Source organism: Parasteatoda tepidariorum, chromosome 10 (genome assembly GCF_043381705.1).
Source record: "Parasteatoda tepidariorum isolate YZ-2023 chromosome 10, CAS_Ptep_4.0, whole genome shotgun sequence".
NCBI classification, from domain to species: domain Eukaryota; kingdom Metazoa; phylum Arthropoda; class Arachnida; order Araneae; family Theridiidae; genus Parasteatoda; species Parasteatoda tepidariorum.
The window spans coordinates 50,865,215-50,891,084 of NC_092213.1; the positions used below are offsets into that span (position 1 = coordinate 50,865,215).

Below are 25,870 nucleotides of genomic sequence, written 5' to 3' on the forward strand. Positions count from 1 at the left end.
AAATAATAAGTAAAGTAACTACGGATTTATTGCTTCTTAATCAATGACATGGGTGTGCCTGGTGTTTTTTTTTTTTTTTTTTTTTTTTTTTTTTTTTTTTTTTGCAAGGTTCGTTATATTGGGTTCAAAATTGGTCAATTTTAATCTTAAATCCCCTCGAAACTCCACATTTAATTTATTTCTGTTCTTAGTTAAGATTGAATTTACGTGACTGAAACCGGCTTCAACCATATAGGAACTTGGAAATGCTATCATAAATGGCTGAGCTATTTCGTAAAGTCTTACATATTTTTGCATTATATTTATATTTGTCCAAAATTTGCTTATTGTTAAATTTTTAAAAAGCGTCTTTGCTTCAAATCCCCATAATAATTCAGCAAGCTCATCTTGCAGGTTGATGTCCACGTTTTCAATTTGAGCAGAAAATGGCACAATAATCCAATCAGGGATGTCAATGTTTTCCAAATCAACAAAACGCAGTTTAAAATCGTCGCTCAATTTTTGAAGATTACCTGTATATATTTCCAAGTCTTCTTCTTTTATTTCTAATTGTCACATATCTGAAAAATACTGATAATCCTTCGACCAATCGACCCTTCCGGTTCGGATCGACCCCCATTCGACCCCCTGGCTCAGATCGACCCCCGCTTATGTTAAATAGACCCCTGGGGGTCTATATAGACCACTTTGGCGACCTCTGGGTTAGAAAATAGCTCCTCATCAGCATTTAAAATTAAAGGATTTGGTGGAAAGTATACTTCCCAAGCTCTTATAAAGCATTAATAAAAATTTTCGAAATCTTTAATTGAATAAGATGTATCGAAATGAGACGCGTATTCACATTGTTCTTGCTCCATTGCTTTTGATTTTCAAATTTTAGATCTTCTCCATACAATGGTTTCTAACTTTAAATCCTTTCGAGAAATTTCAAATCGTAGTTAGTTTTCGCTTTTTTTTTTTTTTTTTTTTTTTTTTTTTTTTTTTTTTTTTTTTTAAAGAAAGAAAAAGATATTGCCTATTTTCTCACTCGATTTTCTTTTTGTTTTTCCGAAAATCAGACTCCTGAGAGAGAAAAAATGATGGAGGATGAAAAGAGAAAGTTTTCTTGAAACGTCTCATTAAAGATGTTGTTCGGATGCGCATCGCTTCGAACCTGAAACACTTATCAAAACATTTCCCGCTCTTCGTCTCTCTCTTTTTTTATTTTTGGGAAGAACTTCCATGTCTTGAGGGTGTGGAGAAATTATAGCTACTTCTCTGATTACGCGTGCGTTAAGTTCTCTTAAAAAAATACTTACCAAAAATAAATAACAAAAATAGCGTATAAACAAAGGCAGGAATTGACCATAAGTATGACACTTTTTTTTAGCTAATTATTTTATAACCGTCGTTGTACAGCCGACCCAATTTTGGGTTTAATTCTTACCAATTTTCAACTCCGTTGTCTCTTCATTTTGAACCCAATCCAAAAGGCGAGGGAACTCCTGGATAAAGTATTGAGAGACTTTTGCCAATATGGGGAACTTTTTGATGGAACTAACCCGCAATTGCTTTACATTGAGAGGAAAACATGGAAAACCTCTCACAATTAGCCTAACGGCAAGGGGACTCTACCTATGACTAACCTATGATCCGTCTAACACTGAGGATATTTCACGTCAGCTCTATGGTTGCTGCGAGCCGAGTACAGAATTCGTATAGATCAGACATTGTTGGGATTCGAACTCGGGTCAGTTCATTGGATGGTAAACGCTCTATCCCCTGAGCCACCACGGCTTCTGGCTAATTATCACTGAAATACTTGTAAAAAAATTTCTGATACACATTAATTTTAATATTTAAAAAATGGTTTCGTGGTGGCCTTGAGGTCGTGTCTTCTTCCAATGAGGTGACCCAGGCTCGAATCCCACAGATCAGATACGAATTCTGCACCAGTCACACGCCGACCACAGTGCTGACGCAAAATATATTCAGTGACAGGCAGATCATGGGTAAAAACCTCCTTGAGGTTAAAGTCCCCTGGCCGTCAGGCGAATCGTGGGAGGTTTTCGTGGTTTTTCTCTCCATGTAACGCAAATGTTGGTTATTTCTGCCAAAAAAAGTCTTCCACGAAATCAAAAATTTTTCCCATTACTTTTTACAAGAGTTCCCTTATCTTCTGGATTGGGTTTGAAATTACATGGGTACGTAGTTGAATATTGGTATTCGTCAAGTCAAAATTGGATCGGCTGTTCAACGGAAAATAGTACAGTAAAATTATTTAAAAAATATTTTCTTAATCAGACACCACAATTAGTTCTTTGAAATGAGTCATGATAAAAGTACTGGAATTGAGTTACTGTTATTTTTAAAAAAATTTTTTTTTTTTAGTTTTTTCCTGTTAAATAGTCTAATAGTTATAGCTTGATAAAAGTTAATTCTATTGATAACTGGGCAACGTTATAATTACGAAGTCTGATGTTCATTGTACGTTATCTATGTTTAAAGTGGTAGTAAAGTAATAATTATTATTATAGCAAGCTGAAGTTTGATAGTTCCATTAACTGTTAAAACTTAAGTACTCGTTCGTGCACTTGTCCAAAAAGATTAAAACTAGTAACTCAATTATTTAAAATTTATTTCAATGAAATCAAGATCTTCGTGTTCATTAAAATATATTCATAAGAAAGCTGTTATATTTTGATCTGAAACCATGCATTTGCACTATTTTTTTAAAAGTTAAACTTAAAACTAAAGTGGTCAATTTAGAAATTATCAAGTTTCTATTTAGAAATTACAACTTTTTTAAAAAAAGGTTTTATTTTCACCCAGCGTCATTATTTGGTAATAACTAATAATCTCGAAACAGTAGTTGTAACAGTTCATTATTAATAAGGTCCGGATTTTGATGACATTTGAATTTTTTTTGAATGTTTTGCATTTTTGGACATTCTTTGTCTTTTTGAGCATTTTTTGAGATTTATAGGGCATTTTCTTTAAAATTTTGGGGCGTATTTTGCATTTTAAAGCATTTTTTAAATTTTTTGTTACATTTTTCTAATTTTCATTATTTTTTATAATTTTTTATTATTACACTGGCTTCCAAACAATGAAAAAAATTTCTAGGATATTAACAGGTGAAGCAACATCTTTTCAAATTAAAGAAGAATTGTCAGTAAGTGTGACCGTCCTTTTCAAGTACGCACCAATAACATCAGTAGACGTTGAAAGAAGCTTCTCCTGGTATAAAAATTTGCTTTCAGACAAGAGACGCTCGTTTACATTTCAAAATATTAAAAAAAAAAATTAATAATCCACTGTAATTCTGATATTTAGTAATATTATGAGATGGAAGTTGTTATATTCATTTAAGTTTCTATACAAAATGAAAATGTTTTGGAGTCAATGTATTTTCCTTTTTTTGTTATTTTTGGATATAAAACATATTTGTCGAACTTTAATGAACGTAGAGCAAGTATTGCATTGCTTTATATTTTTTGAAATGACTCATAATAATTTTGAAGAGTAAAACATTGTTTTAGTTCAATATTTTTACTTCTATTTAAGTCATGTCATAAGGCATTTTTAGCGCAATTTTCGCATTTTAAGGGCATTTTTTGCAGTTCATAAGGGCATTTTTTGCACTTTTTAAGGGCATTAATTGAGATTTTTTAGGTCATCAAAATCCGGGCTCTAATTATTAACATTTAGCTTCTATAAGAAAAGTATTTATTTTTCCTTTTAGTTATTATAATAAAAATTAATTTAATAAAATTTGAAATTTAATTTAATAAAATTTAAATTTAAATTTAATTAAATTTGAAATTCAATCTTCTTTTTATTTGAAAAAAACCGGGGGGAAAAAGAAAATATTTAATCAAAATGTAAACTTTAACTTTATTTTAGTGAAAAATAAAATAAACGATTTACCATTCTTCATGTTTTTTTAAAAAAAGATCTTGGTGATGTTGATCAGGCTGAGTTAAAAACCAGATTTGATGGTTTGTCTATGTTTGTTTTATTTATATGTCGTGACCGTCAAAATAACCAAAATCCGAAGAAGTTGATAAGGTTGTAATATATTCAGATAAACGAAATATATTGAATAAAAAGGACTGAAATATAAAAGCTAGGGAAATAGTTTCTTTTTAGGAATAAGTTAACTTCCAGGCAACTTTTGTTTCAATTATTTTTATTTAAAAGATTACAAAAAATCCCCATTAATGTCATTCACTCACTGGATAGCGTGATAACGATTGTTTGATTCGAGGTCATTATTTCTTTTCAATGAGTAATTAAAATTTATGGCCCATTAATTAAAATCATTAACGTTTATGAGTTGTTTTGTTATAACGTTTTAAAATTACCCTGTCTTATAGTAAGGCAAAAATTTCTAGTCTTTTTATTACACATTTAAAAAACCTGTTTTCGGCATGCCTCTTTTTTAATGAGTATAATACTGTTTTTAAATTATTAGTTACTGTTGTGGAATGTGGGCACAAAAAAAGATAAATTTGATTGATTCGTATGAATTGTTTTTATTTCTCGTTCAAACTACTTTAATAAAAAATATAATGAATAAACAAACGCCATATTTTTAAAAATGAGAAAAGAAAACTGAGAGAAGCTAGTCAATCATAGCCTCCAGAAATTTAAGTTTTTTTGAACATATGAAGTTACAGTTTCAAAACACTAAATTTTCTATTTTTTAAAAGATTTTATTTCTGGTTTTTCAGGAAATAGATTGTTGTTTTGTAAATTGCTTTCTGCTATTCTTAGACAAACTAAATCCGATTTCAGCGGAGCCACTAAAATAACACTTATGTTTTTTCTTTAAGTTTTCCTAAGCTGTTCTAGTAATAAATTTAAAAAAAAAAAAAAGAAAAAAAAAAAAACACTTCTTTGCATGAAAATTATTCCGACACCATTAATGCTGATTTTTATTTACATACGAATTAGCACATACAATTATGTAAATAAAAATGTAAATTATTCTTATAAATATAAAAATGCATGTTAGAGTGTAGAATCGGGTGCAATTTGGATTGGCGACAAATTATGCTAAATTTTATTACACTTTTTAACCGTTGTTAAACAGCCGATTCAATTTCTTGGGTTTACGACTACTAATGTTCAACAACGAAATTTTGAAACCAATCCAGAAAACAAAGGAACTCCTGGATCAAGAATTGGGAGAAATTTGTTTTCGTGTAGGAATGGAATTAACCCGCATTTGCGTTGCATGGAGCGAGAAACCACGAAAACCTCCCACGGTTAGCCTGACGTCAGAGAGACTCCAACCCTTGATCCATCTACTACTGAGGGTATTTTACGTCAGCACTGTGGTTGGTGCGAGCTGGGTATCAACCTGCCATCGCTGGAATTCGAACCTGGTTCACCTCATTGGAAAGTAAGCACTTTATATCCCCTGAGTCACTACGGTCACGCAAATCTGTTTTTGGTTACAATTTTATTTGCTACCTTTGAATAAGGTTACCACAAGATTTGTATATTTGAGCCGCTGTGGCTCACAGCGATGGCTGGTTGATACATACTATTCAGATCCTGGCTTGCGCAGTCCGCAGTGCCGACATAAAATAACCTCAGTGGTAGACGGATCATAGGCTAGAAGCCTTTTGTCATCAGGCTAAGCTGTGGAATATTATCATGGTTTTTCCTCTCCATGTAGCGCAAATGCGGGTTGGTTCCATCAAAAAGTTCTCCACAAAAGCTAGGTTGTCCCAATGCTTGATCTACGAGTTCCCTTGTCTTCCGGTCTGGGTTCAAAATTATAAGGCCACGGAGGTGAATATTTAAAGTCGTAGACTTAGAACTAGATCGGCCGGCTCTTATAAAATAAAATAAAGATTTATATATTTGAAAATAAAATGTGAAAAAAAAATTTATTAGAAAGTTGACATCATTATTAAATATTTTAACGAATTGTTGAAAGATTTGTATAAAAATGTAGCAAGAATCTAAATACACTTTGGCGCTGATCTTGGCTTCAAAGTTATCAAAATTAAAAGGGGCACCCAATTGTAAATTTTTACCTAAATGCCTTCATATGTATTTCAATTTAACCATTAGAAGCTTGAATTTAATTTGCACTATGTATGCAAAAATTTTTTTTAAAAATAGATCAACTTTAGTCCATATCTTAAAGAGATATTTATGAATTCGCCTAACAAAGACATTTATCAATTCTGCTTTAACCAAAGCAGGCCAATCTAACAAGGGTGCGTGATCTTGGCAAGCATGAAAAACTCTCCCCTGCATAATTTTTTTCTAATTCTTAAGCAAATTCCTTATCCTGTTTTGCATCTTTGAGTAAAAACAAAACTTTAAAAAAAAACAACATAATTTTGCAACATTCTTTCTACACGTTGACCTTTCACGTTTGAGTGATGTATGAATAATGAATTCTTCATTATTTATAATAATGACTCACCTTGACCGCTGATAGACATCTGAAGCCATCTTGCATGTTTCAATTGTTCAGCATTAATATGAATTATATTATGTGTAATAGCTGCACGTGTTGACGGTAAAGATCATATTTAAATTTAATTTAAGTTTGGCTAGAAACCTCTTAACTTCTTATTCAATTGAGAATGTTTTTTTTTTTCATTTTATGTATATATTTGCTGCAAGCATTAGTTTAAATTTTTACTTTTATGATTTTTTTTAAAATTTTATTGCAAAAGCACTTGACTTTACATCATTGGCCCCCATGCATCGAAGATGCATGAGATTGGAGCATATAAAACAAAAACTGAACCATTGAACAATACAAGAACAATGTAATAACAAGAACAATAAATACTTGCAAAACGTGAATCACTTAAACATGAACGAGAATCAGTCGCTGGATACCAATTGCATCAACTCCCTAGCTCGCCAATATCGATTGAATAAATCTTCTTCATTTAATGAAGAACTACTGAGCAAATGATCTTTGTCCATCTCAAAGTTCTGGTTGCACAAAGTGCACATAGGACTGCCAAATATACCAATTCTGTATAGATGTTTAGCAAGGCAGTCATGTCCAGTCTCCAGACGGAACGCCGCCGCTGCAGTGGATCTAGGGGAGTTTGGAATTTTATTAATTGAATACCTCCATTTCTTATTCTTGATTTCTTCTACTAAATTAGCATCATAGCTTTTCTTCTCAATATTTTTTATAATTCTTTTAATTGATGAAAATGGTACTTTGGCATTACCTGCCTGCAAAATCTCTGTTCCCTTCTTTGCTAATGTATCAGCCCATTCGTTACCATTTATTCCTACATGAGATGGAATCCACTGCAGAACAACTGTCCTTCCCTCAGAAGCTAGGAGATTAATATTTCTTCTGCAGGAGTACTTTTATGATTTACAAAGTTAAATAGAAGTTTTGCTTTTATGAACCATTACGTTATGTTCCAAGTCTGGCTATTATTATGTACGATACCTGCATGTAGTCAAAAACCATGTTTATATTAAATTAAAATTTTGCTTGAAACTTCTGAACCTCTTATTCAATTAAAAATGTTTTTTTAATAATTTTATTGTTTTTTTTTATTTACAAACAACAATAATTTAAAAAATATTTTATCTTTCACAAAATCAATAATTTAAACTTTTGATTTTATTAACCATTTGCATTGGTATAGTAAAATTTTCTGTGATTTTGGGGTTTTATATTTAAAACGTTTTGTAATTAATCGAATTATAAATAAATATTGTTTCTTATGTTTTATGTATAATTTTTTTTTGAAAGGAAGAATGAGGAATTAATGTCGAAAATATTCCTGGACTTTAAAACGAACAAATAGTTAAAATATTAAAAAAAAATTAATGGCTTACTTCGTAAGATTTTTTCACTTAGACAAAATCATCAAAACCAATGAAAAATTCTCAACATTTGCACATTTTGTCCAAACAAAGAAGTGTTAATGTAACTTAAAAAAGATTAAAAAAATTCGATCAAAAACACTTTTTATATTTTAAAAACGGTGACTTTCCTTCATATTTACGGTTTGTGCCCCTTTTATAATTGGCATAGATTAAAGATGGATAAAACCTTCATTAAAGATGGATAAAACATTACTTTTACCGTCATAAATAACTATTATGAGCTCAAGCGCACAGCATTTAGAAAAATAGCATTTTATTCTTTAAGCTTTACTCCCTTTCGGCGTCTTCAAAGAACAACCTTAACTTTATTTCCAAATTTTTCGATTCCTGAAACTTAAAATAAGTTAATTAATGGCTCTCTCATATCTTCGAATAAAAATTGATTAAAAAAAAAAAAAAAAAAAGCAAAACCAATCGCAAACAATGAAAAACTCGTAACGAAAAATATAATCTCATAGCTATTGCCGCCCTCTGGGGTTTTTACATCAGGAGCTAGAACAAGTTAACTACGTTTTAATGACTACTTAAACAGTTCTGGGCACTAAAACAATATGACGAACGAGCTGAAAGTTAGCTTTGTCGTCAAGCTAGTTGCAGGCCCATTCTTAACGAAGAGAAATGGATCTAGTTCAGAGTATTTCTATAGAAAAGTGGAGGGGAATGGTAAATGATAAAGATAAATAAAATAGAAGAAAAGATTTTAGTCAATTAACATCAAAGAAATGCCGCTCATTTTTCATTAAGGAGTCGAAAGGTTTCACATTTACAAGAGTAATTTTTTTGCATGGTTTTGATAGCAGGAGGAGTTGGGTGTTTCTCTTGGGAAGAAGTGTTAATTTCTCTTCCACGGTGGAAAAAAATGATGATTCGATAATGATAATTCCATAATGTTAATATGTAATGTTAATATAATTCTATAATGTGATAAACACTTCTCAATTTGGGCTAGATTATAGAACGAGAATTCCCGTTTTTTTTGGTGAATTAAAAATTTACACCAACCTTCGGGTGATCATGGAACAATTTAAAAAGTTATATTAGGACTATTTCATTTTCCGTTTGTTTTCGGAAAAACTAACGCGATTGTTATTACAACAAATACAGGGTTATTCCTAATTCCCTCCGACGAATATGGCAAACAAGAACATATTAAATTATTCCGAAAGTATTCAAGTTTTAATTTAAGTAGTTGCCGGTAGATGGCAGTAACATGTACCACTGAAGCCAGTTGTAAAGAAAAATGGCGTTTACAGGTGAAGGGAATTATGAATAACCCTGTATAGGTAATCAGAAGATACGTATTTAATGTATCAAAATACACGTATTCAGAAAATACGTATTTAGAAAATGCGTATTCAATACGAAAACTGTTAGTTTGGGGTTGTAGCTACATATCGACAAATTTGCGTTAGCTTAAATTGTCAACAGACAATGTGTTGATTGTAAATGTTCTTATATAAAATATTTTACAAGTAATATTAAGATCATGCAGAAATTGATATTTTTATTTGATATCGTTATTTACGATCTTACCTAAATTTTTATATCATATTTTAAATATTTTTTTTTCAGCCGACCGGACACATGTAAACTTCCTTTACATCTACAGTATTCCCAAGATATTTTGAGCTCAATGCTGAAAAACAAACATGGCAGAATGAAATATCCGTACGTCACAGAAGGCGTTGCCGAGAAATCCAATCAGCGTGCTCAAAACCTCTTGGGGATACTATGGATGTAAAGAGAGTATACATGCCGATCGGACTGTGTAGGGGTCAGGGAACTGGCCTGGCATAAGAAAGGTTCTGTGTTCGAATCCCGGGCAAGGCATGGATGTTCTTTCATTCTCTGTACTATCTGTCCTTACAGTGGCAGCAGTATTGGCCCACCTAATATGGTGTCCCTGAAGGAGAGTGGCCATCAAATCTACCTTTCAGATGCCTGTATTGACGGAAGGTCATTCCCCAGGCGGGCATTGGAGAAAAAAAATATTTTAAGTAATACTTTAAATTTATTTAATTTATGAAAAGTTATAATTAAAATTTTAAATTTATGAAGTGGTGTGAAGTTTTGTGTAGGTAAAATGGTTGGAAACCTTTCATTTAACGTTTCAGTGGGAATCGTGAAAAAATAAGTAAATAAATAAATAAATAAAAACATCATGAAAAACAAACATTAGAATTTTATCATTTCAGCTCATTTATTTTAAAAAAGAAATACGAATGCTGCAATTACGAAACATATTTCAATATTTTTACAAAATGAAGTCTGTTCTAACTGGAGATGCTGTTTTGATTAAGTTACTTTTTCTGAAGAGGTTAACCATGGTCAATTTAAAATTCAACCTTGACAGCCCTGTTCTGTTTAATAAAAAGAAATTTAATTATAAATATCTATATTGACATTTAAAAAAAACATTATCTGAGTTTTAAAAAAAACTGAAATGTCTATTAAAACGGACATATGGTAACATGAAACTACGAATAATTCGAATTACTTTTAAGCTAAAGCTTTCAAACTGAGCTATTTTAAAACCTGTTTACCATCCTTAAAAATCGACTCCCTTTTTTTTCCAACTGAATCATTAAAGAAAGAAATAAAGATTTATAAAGACATTAGTTGGTGTTTTCATTACCATGCTTGAAGTTACATAGCAAATCTGCTTCTCTTTTATTTTTCTTTAGAAAAAAAAAAAGAAAGAAGGAAAAAACTGTCGTGTGAATAAATGGATTTGAGTTTTGAGTATACAAGATCAATCAGGCAGTTAATATTGTTGAAGTGAAGATGTTGTTTAAGTTTTTTGGAGTTAACCTTATTTTTCATATTATGTAGGTTCTGAACTAACTATTAGTTCATTATATTTCAAAACCTGTTGAGTAGCTTGATAGATCTGCTCCATTTGTTCATTGCGAAATATAAAAAGACATTAGTTAACTTTTTCACATGCTTAAAATAATTGAACGAACCTTTTTTTTTAATTTTATTTATTTAAGAAAAAAATCTGTGATGTGAATTAATAGATTTGGTCTATACGACCAAATGAACTGTTAGTATTGATTCTGAGTAAGTTTTTTTAATGGACTTTTTAATGCAATTCATATTGGCTGTGAGCTATTATAAAATAGATGTTATAAATAAACCGATGATAGATATTGAAAAATGAATATTGTAAAATATCTATTTTACAATATTAGATATAGTTAATAAATAGATTATCTGTAATAGATATTGTGAAATAAATATTGTGGATACTGCAGTATGAAATAGATATTGTAAGAAAGACTGATGCAGAATGAGTTGAAGAAATCAGATTATTATTATTATTCAATCTAATGCTCGCATTTTTATCACTATCTCAATGGTTCCACGTTAACAGCTAACATAACTGTCAACTTTTAAAAGATCTAGAATCTATATAGAACTGTTATTAAATGTCATTAAAATGAAACATAGTTAGAAGTAATTAATTTAAATTATATTAGTTATCAATATTATTCGTAATAACATATGTATTTATAAGACAGAAATAAAAAAAATTTCTGTACTGAGATAGTTTTTTTTTTTAACCAATTCGTCTTTAGTTCTGGGTTGATCAAATTTAAAAAAGTTATTAAAGATATGAAATTTTTCGATTTTTTTCTTCTTCTTTACAAAGAGTCAAACATTTTACTTTCAATTTTAAAACTTATTGAGCTGATGGTAAATTTATGTAAGAATTAAACTTCACTATTCATTTATATTTGTGAACTTATTATTTTTCAGTTATAATTTTAACTAAAACTTTTAAATAAAATCTGTAACATAAAAGAGTTAAAAAATTTCGCTGGAAATAATTTAACTTGGTCAAAAAACAATAAAAATTATAAATACTAATAGTACCATTATAAGTATTAGTTTCTGAACAGTGAGTGATATTTTTACAGCAAAAATAAAATAAAATAAATAAAACGTATATGTTCAAAAAATAGATGTTTTTAAAAGCAATTTATTCTACTGAGAAAAAAAAGGGCATTTATTTATATGTTATTTAGTGTTATTTTTGTTAAAAAATCATATTATATTTATAATGGCCTCGAGTTATTATGAAACAACAATAGCTCCAGCATTTCAACAAAATTCGCCTTACATCATTATAGCATTTAAGTCCTATCTTTATCTGATCGAAGTATAATTTTTATATATTCTAATTAATATTTTTATTCAAATTAATATTTTTCTTATGTAAGTGAACAGTAATTTATTGAGACAGAAAAAAAAGAAAATAATTACTGTTTATTTTAAAATGACTCTTTGGAACTAATGATTGATATCCAATATTTTTTATAGTTGGAGTGGAAGTTTTATTGAGTAGGGATGTAATAATATGAATTGATTTCATGTCAGCACTCACCCCCCCCCCCAGAATAAAAAAGATCGATCTATTCAAAATATATATTTTTTAATTCTGAAATCCGGAAGTCGTCAAGATATTTCATTGTATGAATAAGCTGTATTATATAAAATTTAGTAGTCAAGATTAGTGAATCTCCCTGGAATTTCTTCTTTCATCTTTTATTCAATGGCGGGTTTTCAATAAGCTGACTTTTCGTGACTCAATTTTGAAATTCCTGCTTTTTTTCTTCTTCTTTTGTGTGTACACCAGATGATATCCTTGAAAGAGTTTATTTTCGTCATTTCTTATTTCAAAAAAAAGTTTCAAAACGAGAATACCATTAAGTTAAGTATAAACTTCTTTAAAAGGTATTTGATGATTCAGGCATAGAAAATTTATCATTTTATTCCCAAGTAAGCATGTCCTTTTTAGAAATATCTAATACTGTTACGAAAGACTTTATTTTTATACTGTAATAAGTATTCGGAGAATTTTTTTGATATTACTTATTTTTTGTTTTTAATTTGTATTAATGTTTTTTAAAAAATATTTTTGTTTTCTTTTAACATCTTATCTTCTTAGTTGTATAAAATTAAGTTACATCGAATGTTATCATTGTTGTGCCAAATTTAAACCGGAGTTTGGATTGCAATTACAAATTGGGGAGCTTATTGCAAGAACCGGGTATGTCAAAATTTTAATTTGTAACGTTTTTTTTTCTTTTCTTTTTTTTCTCTTTTGCTGAGGTCAGTACAGTTACAGTAAGTTCAAAAACCGACTGGACACTAATGTGACACCAGTTCTAATCTGAATTTGCTAGCTGGGGTATCACAAAACACGCTCAAGGCTTAGCTGAGAGAAGAGAACCGTTCAAATATTACGTAAGCATATTTATGGCACTTATAAACTTCCCTTTCTTCTTTTCCGCAAAAATAAGCTAACGGAAATCTCCATTGTATTTTGTTTTAACTTTGGTTTTTTTCTGTATCTAATTTTAAGAATTTTTGTATTCGATTCAAACAGAAGAGGCAACTTTGCAGGAAAAAAAAAAAACGTTACGAAATTTATTTTTGAATAAATTGTGTGACGTTATTTTTTTGTTGTTGCTATTTTAAATCGAATAATTTTTGTCCAACTTTTTCTTTTTTTGAATTCAAGTTTTATTCCAAATTTGAAATTCTTTCTGGTGTATTTTTTTTATTTTATTTTATTTATTTCACATTTCAAAAGAGGAAGGGAGATTTAAGTGTTTTACGTAAGCTTTGCTCATGTCCCTCCATTCCGCTCATAAGCAAAAAATAAGCAAATCACAACTCCTTCCTCCCCTATCAGTGCTTATGTACATTTGAACGGCTGTTAACCTGACTGAAAGCTAATTTTATTGTAACCACACTATCTGTTCTTGCATCGAGCTCCTCCATGCATAAGTTTCCGTTTGCTTACATTTTGTGACATTCTTGAACTAACTATAAATTGCTCATATAGTGTAAAACCAAAATTATTTGACTTCAACCCCATTAGAACCTGCAGATGGAGAAAAAAGCGCTTTCTCAGGCACACAAACTTCGAGTTTATTTGTACTAAAGAGTACTTATAAGTACTAATACGAGATGTAATACGAGAAAAACGTATTGAGATCACTTCGGTGTGATCTCTAGAGCCAGTGAGATCGTAAGATACGGTGGGCTGTGAAGATCATAGTCCTAAAGGGGTTAAAATACAATTTTATGATAGTTCTTGATAAACTAAATTCAATTGCCTTCATTTTCTTCCACAGAAAAGTTGACCAAACATGGATGATGTGACGTACCTCCTCTCAGCTAACCAATCTGTGGAATCTGGAAGCGTGACGCAGGACAGCAATTCTACATCCATCATAGCTTCACCACAGGAATATTCACGAGTGATCACCCTATTTGCTGCCGTCTGTTGCATCTTTTTCATCATATTCGGCCTCTTCGGCAATTTGGTCACCATCTTGGCACTGAGCAAATGTCAGAAACTTCGAAATGCCACCACAGCATTTGTCATCAGTCTGTGTACAGCGGATTTGCTGTTTTGTGCTCTCAACTTACCACCGACTGCCTCAAGGTAACTTAAAGATTTATAATTCATTTTCTAAAAATTGATTTGCAATAAGGCGAATTCTAATATTTGGTGTAATTAGAGTCTGTATGTATCTGTTAAGTACATGCCAGTAGTCTGCCATGATAAGGTCATTGAGGTTACGAATCCACAATTTCGAGACCAGCATCATGATGATGGTAATGTGATCACCATTGCGTTTCGGCTGTCAGTTACGAGGAATAGTTTAAATTCCCAACTTCACGAGCAATTTTATAAGTTTAAATAAAAAAGTAGTTTTCATGTATTTTAAATTCTCAGCAACCACTTTTTGAAGGGTATGTATAGTATACTTATGTAGTAGGATATTTATCATCCAAAGTGTTTGTTATAACATTAAAGAAAAGTAGTTTCTACGTGCGTTAAATGTCAATTTGATCTACTTGTTTTTTAAAAGAGCACGGTATTTATGCTGCTACGCTTAAGGATTAAAATAATTTTATGTATGCTAAATTCTCAACTTGACAACCAGTTTTTGAAGGGTATGAAATTTAGTCTTAAGAGTATGTCAAAACATTGAAACAGTTTTTTTATACTTTATTTTTCCTACTAGGTTAAAAGTTCTTTAAGGTCAAGATATTTATAATCCAAGGCATACGTTTGAGAGTTGAAATAGTTATGTGCGCTAAATTGTCAATTTGACAACCAGTTTTTGAAGAGGGTGATATTTAAGATTCTGGGTGTACGTTAGAAGGTTAAGAATTTTTACAAATGCGAAATTTTAGGGCCGAAATAGTCTGGTTAATAGGGCTCTGGGCCCATGTCCAAGAGTTCGTGGGTTCGATCCCCGCCGGCCGAAGACTCCTGTGTAGTAAAATGGTGACTGATTCACGTTAAATCTGTCGAGTCGCAAAGTCCTCCATGTTCTCATAACAAATCAATACCTCTAGGGGTACTGATCCAAGAGTTTCCTTGTCTTCTGGATTAGTTCAAAATTACAAAACAACGGAGTTGAACATTAGTAGTCGTAAGCCCTAAAATTGGGTCGGCTGTTCAACAACGGATATAAAATGCTAAATTTTCACCTTTACTTCAAATTTTTAAAGTATGTTATAGATGTTCTGGGTGTTTGTTAGAACATTAAAGTAAAACAGTTTTTATTTAAGTCAAATTGTCTGTTTTGGCAGCCAGTATTTGAAGGAAAGGATGTAAATAGTCTTGAGGTTAAAAATAGTTTTTATATAAGCCTCACACTCTTAGAAATGAAGCTCTCAATTTTGACGATCCATCCTTGTGTTGTATTTTGTTAATTTTGATAATCATTTCTTCACGATATCGCGTAATTTGCGACGAAGCGCGAACTCTCAAATATATGACGAAAATGTATTCTCCACTGGGAACTTCATCGCAGTGCATCGTGAGAGATTGTTAAATAAAAAGACGAAACTGGAATAAAAACTGTAATTTGTATTTCGAAAGAATTCCCCTCGTTGCAAAGTCTAAAGCCGCTAGCTGCTATGGAAACAAGAAATAGCAACATTTCAAAGCGGGGCGCAGTCTCTTCCCCGATTCCCTTCCTCTCGACGAACCGAACCCAAACTTGTAATAAATATTGACCTAACACCCTTTATTGAAAAAGTTAAACCTCGTAACCGTAGGTACCGCCACTGCTCCAGACGAATGGCGAGAGGTGTTCTTTGTATAGGTAAACTATAAAGGATCGAAACTATAATGACGAAATATTTCCTAACTTTTGACTAAATTCGTTTCCTCGAAGAAGCGATGATAGTTATCTCGTCACTTTGACGTAATGTTCGCTCGGAGCATATATCAGGAAACGTTTTCGTAATAAAAGAAGAAAGTTTCGTGAAATTTGAGGATCCATTTTTACCGTCCATCTTCGCCTCCAATTTTCGAAGGGCGTGATATTTGTAGTCCTGTGTGTACGTTTAAGGGTTAAAATAGTTTTTATGTACGCTACAATCTGAATTTGACTACCAGGGTTCAAAGGGAATGGTATTTATAGTTATAGGTGTCATAGTTTGTTAGAAGATTATGAAATTTTTAATGTATGCTAAGCTTTAAACTTGCTACTAATTTTTGAAGCCTACTGGGTAACCATATTTACAGTACTAGAGGGTAAAAATAGTTTATATGCGTCATTTCATTCATTCATTTATGTATATATCACATTATTCATTCTTTTCTATTCTCGAATATCAACCATATCAGTTATTTAAACGAACATCAATTATAATCCTGGGAAAGATTAGTCTTAAAGATAGTCCAGCGATAAAGACTATCATTTGTTCCGCCACTGTTGATGACTACAAGAAGCTTGAATTTTTATGACTATAATTTTTACGTGACTTTTTGATACATTTGAAACTCTCACTCTCTTTCGTTTAATGGTTGTGGCTTTTTAAAGAGGTCATAAAACAAGCCACACTAAAGATCATAAAATTAATCCCACTTTCTTAATGATTTCGCGTGCAGCATGATTTGCTCAAAATGCTTTAATGTGTATTAATACAGTCACTAAAGTATTATAATGTTAAAGCAAAAAAACTGCTTAAATTTTTAACTTGATAAAATAAAGGGTTTCCCTTTTTTTTTTTATTTAACCCCAACTTACTTACCAAACTCCGCAAATAAATTTTTTTCTTTCAATGCAACCCTTTTGTTATTAACCAACTTTATTTAAATTATGGAACACATGGTTTACAGATGAAATACATGTGCATTCAATGGTCAATGCATATAAAAATGCACTATGAATGTACACTATAGGATTTCATCATAAACATTATGGTCACATAGTTCCTTTTATATTAAGTAAGTTTTTATTCAATAAACTTAGTTAATTTTAAGTATCATAATTTTTTATTTAAATGGGTCCTTTTTACCTACAACGAAGTTTTTATACTTGATGATAAGAACTTCATTCTCTTAAAAAAAAATGAAGATAGTAATATAAGTCGTCAATTTTTAAGCCCTCAAAAATAGAAAAAAAATGGGCTCCTTCCTGGGTCTTGAAAATGGAAACCTATTTTTGAGAGCTCGGAACATGTCTGTTTTTATAACCATTTTTCTAATTTTTTTTAAGCCTATGAAGTTTTTATCATCAATAATATCTTTCCGCAGTTTCCTAGGGTTACACATGTAATATCTTAGTTTTTGTTAAATTATTATAATATCTTTTTGTATTATCATAATTTTTATGTAAATGAATCTTCTTTAATCGCTTTAATGTTTTAATAATAAACATCATAATATTTATTTTTAAAATTTATCTACGCAAATAATTTGTTTCTGTAAGTAAAATAGCTTTCTTTTAAATTTACCTATATAGTTTTATCTTATTTTGTATAGCTCTTTCGAGTTCAGAACTTAAAACTCCAACGCTACTGCCTTAGTTGATATTGTAAAGTCACATTACATTTCTATTTATTTGTGTAAGGAAACAACAACCGCTACTGATAGATTTAAATTTCTGAAGCATTTCTAATTATATTTAATCTACTTTTAAGATAAGGATTCATTATTTGCCTTGTTCTGAATTTCCCTTCTAAATATTTCTCTCAGAGATAACCCTTTTATACGCAATACTGATTCCACAACTCCGATACGAGGCCCTCTAGTGTCATTTCCCTTTATTTTGTCTGTTTCTCAATTTTATTTTCCCGTCAGTCTTAGTTTAAAGCACCATTGAAGCTAAATATAGTTAATGTTTGAGGTATTATAACCATATCGTTCTGATTCTTGTGCTATTAAATTCTATATTCATCCAATCACTATTAAATATTTGTTCAGAAACATATTTCGTCACTTTGTTACAACAATTATCTTGCATGCACTATTAAAATAAATTAAAATCAGTTGTGTGTGTTTTTTTAAATTATTTAATATTTATATACTTACCTTACGGTACCATAGAGATATTTTGAATAAAGTGTGCGTTTTGTTAACTGAAACGTTACCTAATTTTCTACATCTTAGGATTGCTGTGGTTTGTGGGGAAATTTTCACGCATGTACTGTAAAGTTCAGCAACGTTAACGTTTGAATTAAGGGAAAACGTAACGCTTTGCAAATCTCCCTATTATAACACTTAATTATTATACTTAATTTTAAGACTTTTTCAAATTGCTGATGGCATTACCAGCTTGTACTTCCGACATCATTTTTTATACATTTTATGTCATTGTTTGTTGTGTTTTTTTTAGATACATCAACCAAGGCTGGATACTTGGAGATACCTTATGCAAACTATTTCCGTTTTTCTTCTATGGAAATGTGGCAGCTTCTTTGATGTCTATGACAGCTATAACTATTAATAGGTAAGAGACTAATGTTTATTCATTTTTAAGATCTACGGATTTTCAATACAATACTCTGGAAAGGAATCACTCTAAAAAATGAAATTAATAAATGAAAACAATTTAAAACATGCGTCTGCCAAAATGGATTCATTACAAAATCGAAGTTAAATGCTATTGTCCCCAGCAATGCCGATATTAGAAAATAAAAATAAAAAAGGTAACTTAAAAGAAATTTTGGTTCTTCAAGAATTTTTCATCTGATTGTCAAAAATTTATTCCTTTGTTTGAAAATGTATTCTTCTCAAAGTTGTTTCGTTAATAATAATTCATACACTATTTCCCCTAATTTATATACTATTCTTTCATTTCGAATATTATGTTTCAATAAATTATTTTTCCAGTTTTAGAAGTTATAAATTACGGTATTTATTTTAAAACAAATTTGCCAAATATTTTTATGTGGAATTTCTTTCTTTCTTAAATGCACGTGTTGAATTTAATTTTTGTTCGATTTTATAATCTCGTTTTAAAAAGGAATAAAGAAAAAGAAGGGAAATAAATTAAAGACCCAAAAATTACTCTGATTTGAAAGATTAAAACTCATGAATCCTGTTGGACGAAATATAGGAAACATAAATAAGGGAAAAACCGCGTTTGTAGTAACGCAAACTGCGTTTGTATTATCGAAATTTTCGTTTGTAGAATATATTGAATATGCTCTACAAAAATTAAAAATGCACTTAAGAAATTCAGCTTGTTGATGTTTAACCTTTAGATTAAACAAATTTATTGCAACCACATTAGCGTGCAAATTAATCCTATTTAAACATGGTAACATGGTTATGCTATGATATGATTCAACCAGAACTGATGTGAGGTTCAATTTAACACTTAGTGAAGGCTGCAATAAATTAAACAGTATTGTGCCTCAAGGTACTATTATTATGGACCAACGTTTAATCTATTAACGTAGCACGTAGTATAAGGAACTATTACTCTTTCAAACGTTATAGCCATTTAATTCTAAAACTGATATCTGAATCGAACAATTTATAGTTTGCTTTCTTCAAATGCTCTTGACGAGTATTAGTAACTTAAACTGAATAGGGTTCAGTTTAACACCTTATTAAGGTTACAGCAAAACTTATATGACTTTATGGTTCAAAATACCGATATTTTTATCTCAACGTCTAACCGAGATTTCTGAGAGTGAGATTTTGAGTTACCCTTCCAAACGTTAACCATATAATTCTAAATCTGATATCTGAAAAGAACAATTTGCACTCTGCACTACTTTAAATGCTATTGACAAGCACTAACAAAGATATCAAAATTTTTTGGGCTTTTAATCTCAAGAATTTTTTAAAACCCATATTTACAGCTATCTTTGCCGTATCTTCAAAGGACAAGGTAGCCTGATATATGTATTTTTAATAACCCCCCATCCCTTCTCGCATGTTGAGTCATAGCTGGCCATAGTCATATCGTGACTTGTCATACCAACCCCTTAGGGGACCAACCCGGAAAGAGAAGATGATAACAAAAGAATAATCGTGCTCTTGCATAATAGGGGGAGTTAACAAGCAGAGACCATCACACGCGATTATTTTCTGCCCCATAGATCGCATTTTTCCGCTTTTGTGGATAGAAGCGCCGTTTGTTTACTATAACAAGCTGCCGGTCGAAGAACTCTAGAAGGTTAATGATTTGTAACAGAAAAAAGAAAAAACCAAACTGTGATTTGAGAAAACAACTAGAATAACAGTGATAGATTTTGAAGAGTTAAATGTTCACGATTTTCACGTTTGTGATCGCAGATCAGATTTAAACTTTTTATAATGTATTGTATGAATTGAATGATGGATTGGAAAAATTACTTGTTGAGTATTATAATATATATATAGAGAGAGATTAGAGCAGTTCTTAACAGACTAAGAATGTTCAAAAAAAACTGTTTGCTAGTATTTTGTCGTAGTTTTTGTGGGGGAAAAAAAGAAAATTTTCAATTAGTTTTGAGGAACGCTTCCTGTATGTTTGGAAATAATTTGAGATAAAAGGTCATATGTACATACTTTAAAAGTTTTTAAAGTATCTTAAGACAAAAAATAGAGTCAACAATTTTCCACCAATTGGTATAATGAAACAGCTTAGATAACTCTTGATTTTTGATGTTTCACTACACCTAGTATAGTGATAACTCTTGATTCTCGATGTTTCACTGCACCTAGTATAGTGATAACTCTTGATTTTTGATGTTTCACTACACCTAGTATAGTGAAAGGCCAAGAAGGCTTTTATAAAATTCTTGATTCATTAACACTAAAATTTATGATAACAGTAAAATATCATAATCAAAATAAAGTCAAAATTTTAGAATTATAAAAATTTTGTATCATTATTTACAAAATATTTTACAGTATATTCCGCAATGTCTACCCATCACTTATAATTTTTGTATTCCTGCCAAAAATAAAATTACATAAATTAGGTGTCACTATTTAATATTAAAGTGAAGAAGAATTTTTATTACTGTGCAGATCCTAATTACGATTTTTTTTTCTTTGGAAAGTGATTAAAAATATTTTTTTAGAGCTTAAAAAGTTACTTAAAAGGTGCTTATTTTTTGTTGAAAAATCTGGCTACGCTCCCTGCATAACTCTATGGAAATTGTGGTTATTATTGAATTTTTAATTAAAATGTATAATAATTTTGATATAAATACATAATTTACGTAGAACGAGATAAATATACAACAATACAGATTGATTTTCTTTCTTCCTTTAATTTTTGTTAGGTATATTCTGATCAACCATTATAAGTACTATGACAAAATCTACCAAAGAAAGTTCATAGCTTTGATGATAGCTTTCTGTTGGCTCTTCAGTTTCTTGATGCTAACGCCAACCCTGGCTGGAGCTTGGGGTGAATTTGGTTATAAAGAAAAAACTTTCTCCTGCACCATTTTGAAGAAAAACGGATCAAGTCCCAAGAAATTCTTATTTGTTTTGGGATTTTTATTGCCTTGCGTCATCATTGTCATCAGTTATTCTTGCATTTTTTATCGAGTAAGTTCTACAATTCTATATCGTCCTTGCTTGACTTAAAATGTGTTTGTTATACAGTACTCATTCACGCAAACATACTTAATAAAACTACTTAATAAAAAAAATTGAAAAGAATGGCTTCGTAATCTAGATCTAGAAAATAATGCTTCATTTTTGAAAAGTTTTAAGACCAATTATAAGTCTAAATATTGCTAGAACTGGGTAAACTCAAGTACAAACTATTCCAAGACTGGAGCACGGTCGAAGTTTTTAGAAAGAAAAAATTTTTTTTTTAAATAATTGCAAGGAAGTCTTTTTTTTTTCAATATTATTACAAAACTATTATATAAAATAAATAATATAAAACCATGAACCAGTAAAAGGTAAGTTTTTTATAGAAGGAAGCACCAATAAGACAAATGGAAATTAATAATATTTTAGTATTGAATACTTGCAACTCGAGAATTAGACAGCTGAACGGCGGATGGTTATGTATAAACTAAACGGCGAGTTAACGTTACAGCTATTAGGAGTAATGATGTATTATACCGCTGAATCAATTTTCGGATCAGATTTAATTTGGACCTGCAAATCAGGCGTGGGTGTCGATTCGCTGCTAATTCGTGGAATAAGCAAATTCGACGCTTCAGGAGCCAATTAGGTTCGACATCCATGCTTGACGTCGCTTGCTGGTACCCAATTGGATACCTTCAAGAACGTTTCCATAAGTAAATCGTGGCATGTGTCGATTCAAAGGCCAATTAGATTCGATACACACGCGTGACGTCGCTTACAGGTATCCATTTAAATTTGATTTAAATCGCATTATTAGGAATGATCACTTCACTTCTTTTCGAGTTGCGAATACCCAGTTGTTATTAACGTTTCCATGCTTATGCGAATAATAATTTAAGTAATTGCATGCATTGCTCACACTAAGTTCTAACCTATCCTACCTATTTGAGGTTGACACCGGTCTGTTTCCATAGAAACTGGAGGAAGCCGTAATTGAGTGTGACAAATGTAAAAATAAATACCATTGAAAGTTAATGTAAGCGCACAAAAGCGTCGCTATTGTTTCAGGACTAAGTAAGTTTCAGGATTAAGTAATTTGCAGATTAACAAGTGCCTAAGTTAGTATTAGGCAGATTATCTACTAAATTTGCTAATTTCTTTAGGTAATTTGAGAATTGGAAACAATTTTCGACACTTAACTGCATCACCCCTGCACATTACCCCTAGATAGTTTATTGAATAACTCATTTTCGCACTTTAATGGTAACAAAGATGTAAGAAATATCATTATGTGACATGGTCCCTTGACCTATTCGCAGTTTGTTACATATATGTGAATCCGTTTTATGGGAATTAATAGCATAGTACAAACTATATAGTTATTACAGTTACTATATCATTCGCATAGTTACATACATATCGTTTTTAAATGGCAATAGTAATTTCTGCACCAATATATAACTCTCAACCAACTCCAGCCTTATTTACGCCTTTTATAGCTATAATTAATAATATTGTAGCTAAACAGTTTGAAAAATGCTCAATTGTAATAAAATGATAAATATAATTTGAATCTTGTTCTAGGTTCATAAAAGTAGAAAAAATGTGGAGGCTCATTCTCCCACCCCAACCAAAACTCCTGGAGGTGTTTCGAGTCCGGCTCCTTTAATGCGACAATTATCTCATCGTCAGGACGAAATCCGACTGACCAGGATGATGCTCATCATATTCTGTTCCTTTTTAATGTGTTTTCTGCCGCTTATGATAGCCAATGTCTTAGAAGATAAGATGGAGTAAGCAACTTATATACTATTACTCTATAAAGTTCCACTTGCAGGCAAAAATAAATTTTGTACTTGTTAATTATATCTCAATTACAAACTATCTATAAGGGATAAGAGTATTTTTTTTTTCTTTAATTTTTTTCAGTGTTATTTTTGACACTAACTTGATTAGTTACTTGGGTTCAAATTCTTTTAGGTATGAAATTTCTGACAGTAGAGATTTGAAACTAGTTTTTTTTTTTTAATTTTTATTATTTATATATTTTTCCCCTTTAATGGCTTGATAACTCAAGTTCGGACTTAGCCATCCGGAAATTTTCATTCCAAACTATTCTACATTCAAACTTAGTTGCAAAACATGTGGCTTTATTAAGTTCAAACAGCTGGTCCACCTGAATTTGGCCACAATTTCTTTTAAACACCAGCTGGCTTGGGCCCTGGAAATTCTTTTGCAGAAAGTTTTGGACAAGGCATTCTAATTAGGGATCTAGTTTAAAATTACAAGTCTACTGAGTTGAAGATATAAGTCTACGGAGTCCCAATTTTCCAAAATTACGAGTCTTCGGAGTTGAACAATGATAGTCGTTAACTCAGAATTGTATCATCTGTCCAACGCCGCTTATAAAATAAAATAAAATTTGAGCATTTATCCATCTAACCTTTTACATAACTGTTTCAATAATGTATACTGCTTATTGTATAATGTTTGAATAATTTATACTGGTGACCAAAATTCTTTTAATTTTAATTTATTGAAATATTGATACAATCTCTTAACTACCACTAATTTTCTTAAAGTACAGCAGTTCCGTTGATATTGAAACGTATGCACATGTCCAAACATGCCAACTTGTTGCGCTTTGCAAGCAAATTTTTTCTAATGGTAGCAAAATTTATATTTTTAATGTATGATTTATGGTATAGTAAATTTGACTTAGTTATTTTCACCACCATTACGTAATTCAAACCTATGAATAAAATTCTAATTAGCTTTTAAGTATTTGCAAAATTGAACAAAATTCTGCAAATTTTAAATCTTAGAAGTCTTTTCGATTTTATAAAATCTTTTCGAAAAAGTGTAAAAGTTGGCATGTCAAGTTATAGGAAATTCGAAACAGCAAATTACACAGAATATGCTGAAAAAAGTCTAATATTGCAACAGAAAAAAAATGGAATAATTTATTTTAAATTAGAACAAACGACGATTTTACTGGATTATGTATTTGCACTCCATATTGTGTTTCCTACTTGCTTCAAATTAACAATTTAAAATGAAGAATTACTAATGTATGATTCGTAGTTTGATAAATTTGACTTTGTGATTTTGACAACCACAACATAACAATTCAAACCTATGAATGAAATGCCAATTTGTTCCATATATCACGTGGAAAGGAGCTTAAGTGTTCTCAAAATTCTACAAGATGTAGTTTTTAAAAGTTCTACTATTTAATTTTTTTTCTTCCAAAAGTGGCAGGCTGCATGTCAAGTTATATGAAATTCCAAACATTAAATTACAAAACGTATGCTAAAAAAAAGTATCTTTACTACAAAAATATTTAAGAAAAATTTATTTTAAATTAGAATAAAAGATTATTTTACAGGATTATGCAGTTGCATAACGGTACCATTCCTTCTAATTGCTTAAAAGTAACAACTTACAATGACGAATTACAATACATGTTTTTTGATTTAGTGAAACCACCGCTACTTAATAATTCAAACCTATGAATAAAATGCAATTAGTTCCATATATCATGAGGCAAGGCTTTGTATTCTGCAAGTTTTAGTTTTTGAAATCTCTTCAACTTTATAAAATCTTTTCCAAAAAATGGCGAGGTTGGAATCTTTGCATGTCAATAGGAAATACGAAACAGCGAATAGTTATAGCCAAATTCGAAACAACGAATTACAAAACGTGTACTGAAAGAAGTCTTATTTACTGCAAGAATATCGAATAATTTATTTTAAATTAGAACAAAAGACGATTTCACGGGATTATGTATTTGCATGCCGTACCGTTCCTCCTACTTGCTTACAACTTACAATGACGAATTACATTTGCTAAAAGCTTGACTTAAATCGTACTCCAACAAAGACAGTTCGTTTACTTGGTTGACAAATACGATTTTTACCATGTAACGATTTTGGTGAAGCATTAGCTGCGCTTTGGTTAACCGGAACCGCTGAGGCGAATTTCCTCCGTGATTTTGTCTTCATCCTCTTTTGGATTTCGTCTGTAAATCCGCTTTACAATTTTTTTTAACTGCATTTTTTTTATTCATTTGGAGAACGAAGAAAAAACAGTTCTCCCCCTGTTTTAGAGATTATAAGTTCCAAAGCCGTTTTTTTATGTCGAAAAAATTGTTTCACGTAGCCAAGAATTTGTTCC

The 25,870-nt window shown here is 30.7% G+C and overlaps 2 protein-coding genes across 6 annotated transcripts in view; one reads left to right on the forward strand and one right to left on the reverse strand.

Annotated features, from left to right (window-relative positions):
* Nucleotides 1-25,870, forward strand: part of LOC107445483 (protein trapped in endoderm-1) — a 90,136-nt gene that overhangs the window by 55,501 nt on the left and 8,765 nt on the right. For 4 of the 5 annotated variants that reach the window (XM_016059880.3, XM_071187168.1, XM_016059879.4 and 1 more), the window contains 4 exons: nucleotides 14,028-14,341; nucleotides 18,540-18,653; nucleotides 21,430-21,700; nucleotides 23,279-23,487. In XM_016059880.3, coding sequence (XP_015915366.1) covers nucleotides 14,043-14,341; nucleotides 18,540-18,653; nucleotides 21,430-21,700; nucleotides 23,279-23,487 — 893 coding nt within the window. In that variant the 5' untranslated portion in view covers nucleotides 14,028-14,042. Of the gene's footprint in view, nucleotides 1-12,810; nucleotides 12,935-14,027; nucleotides 14,342-18,539; nucleotides 18,654-21,429; nucleotides 21,701-23,278; nucleotides 23,488-25,870 lie in introns of those variants that run through there. The other variant, XM_071187170.1, reaches the window with a different exon arrangement.
* On the reverse strand, nucleotides 6,841-9,839 carry LOC139426857 (uncharacterized). The gene is made up of 2 exons (XM_071186963.1): nucleotides 9,809-9,839; nucleotides 6,841-7,313 (listed from the first exon to the last, which is right to left on the reverse strand). The coding sequence occupies exons 1-2, from the start codon at nucleotides 9,837-9,839 to the stop codon at nucleotides 6,841-6,843; spliced, it is 504 nt and encodes a 167-aa protein (XP_071043064.1).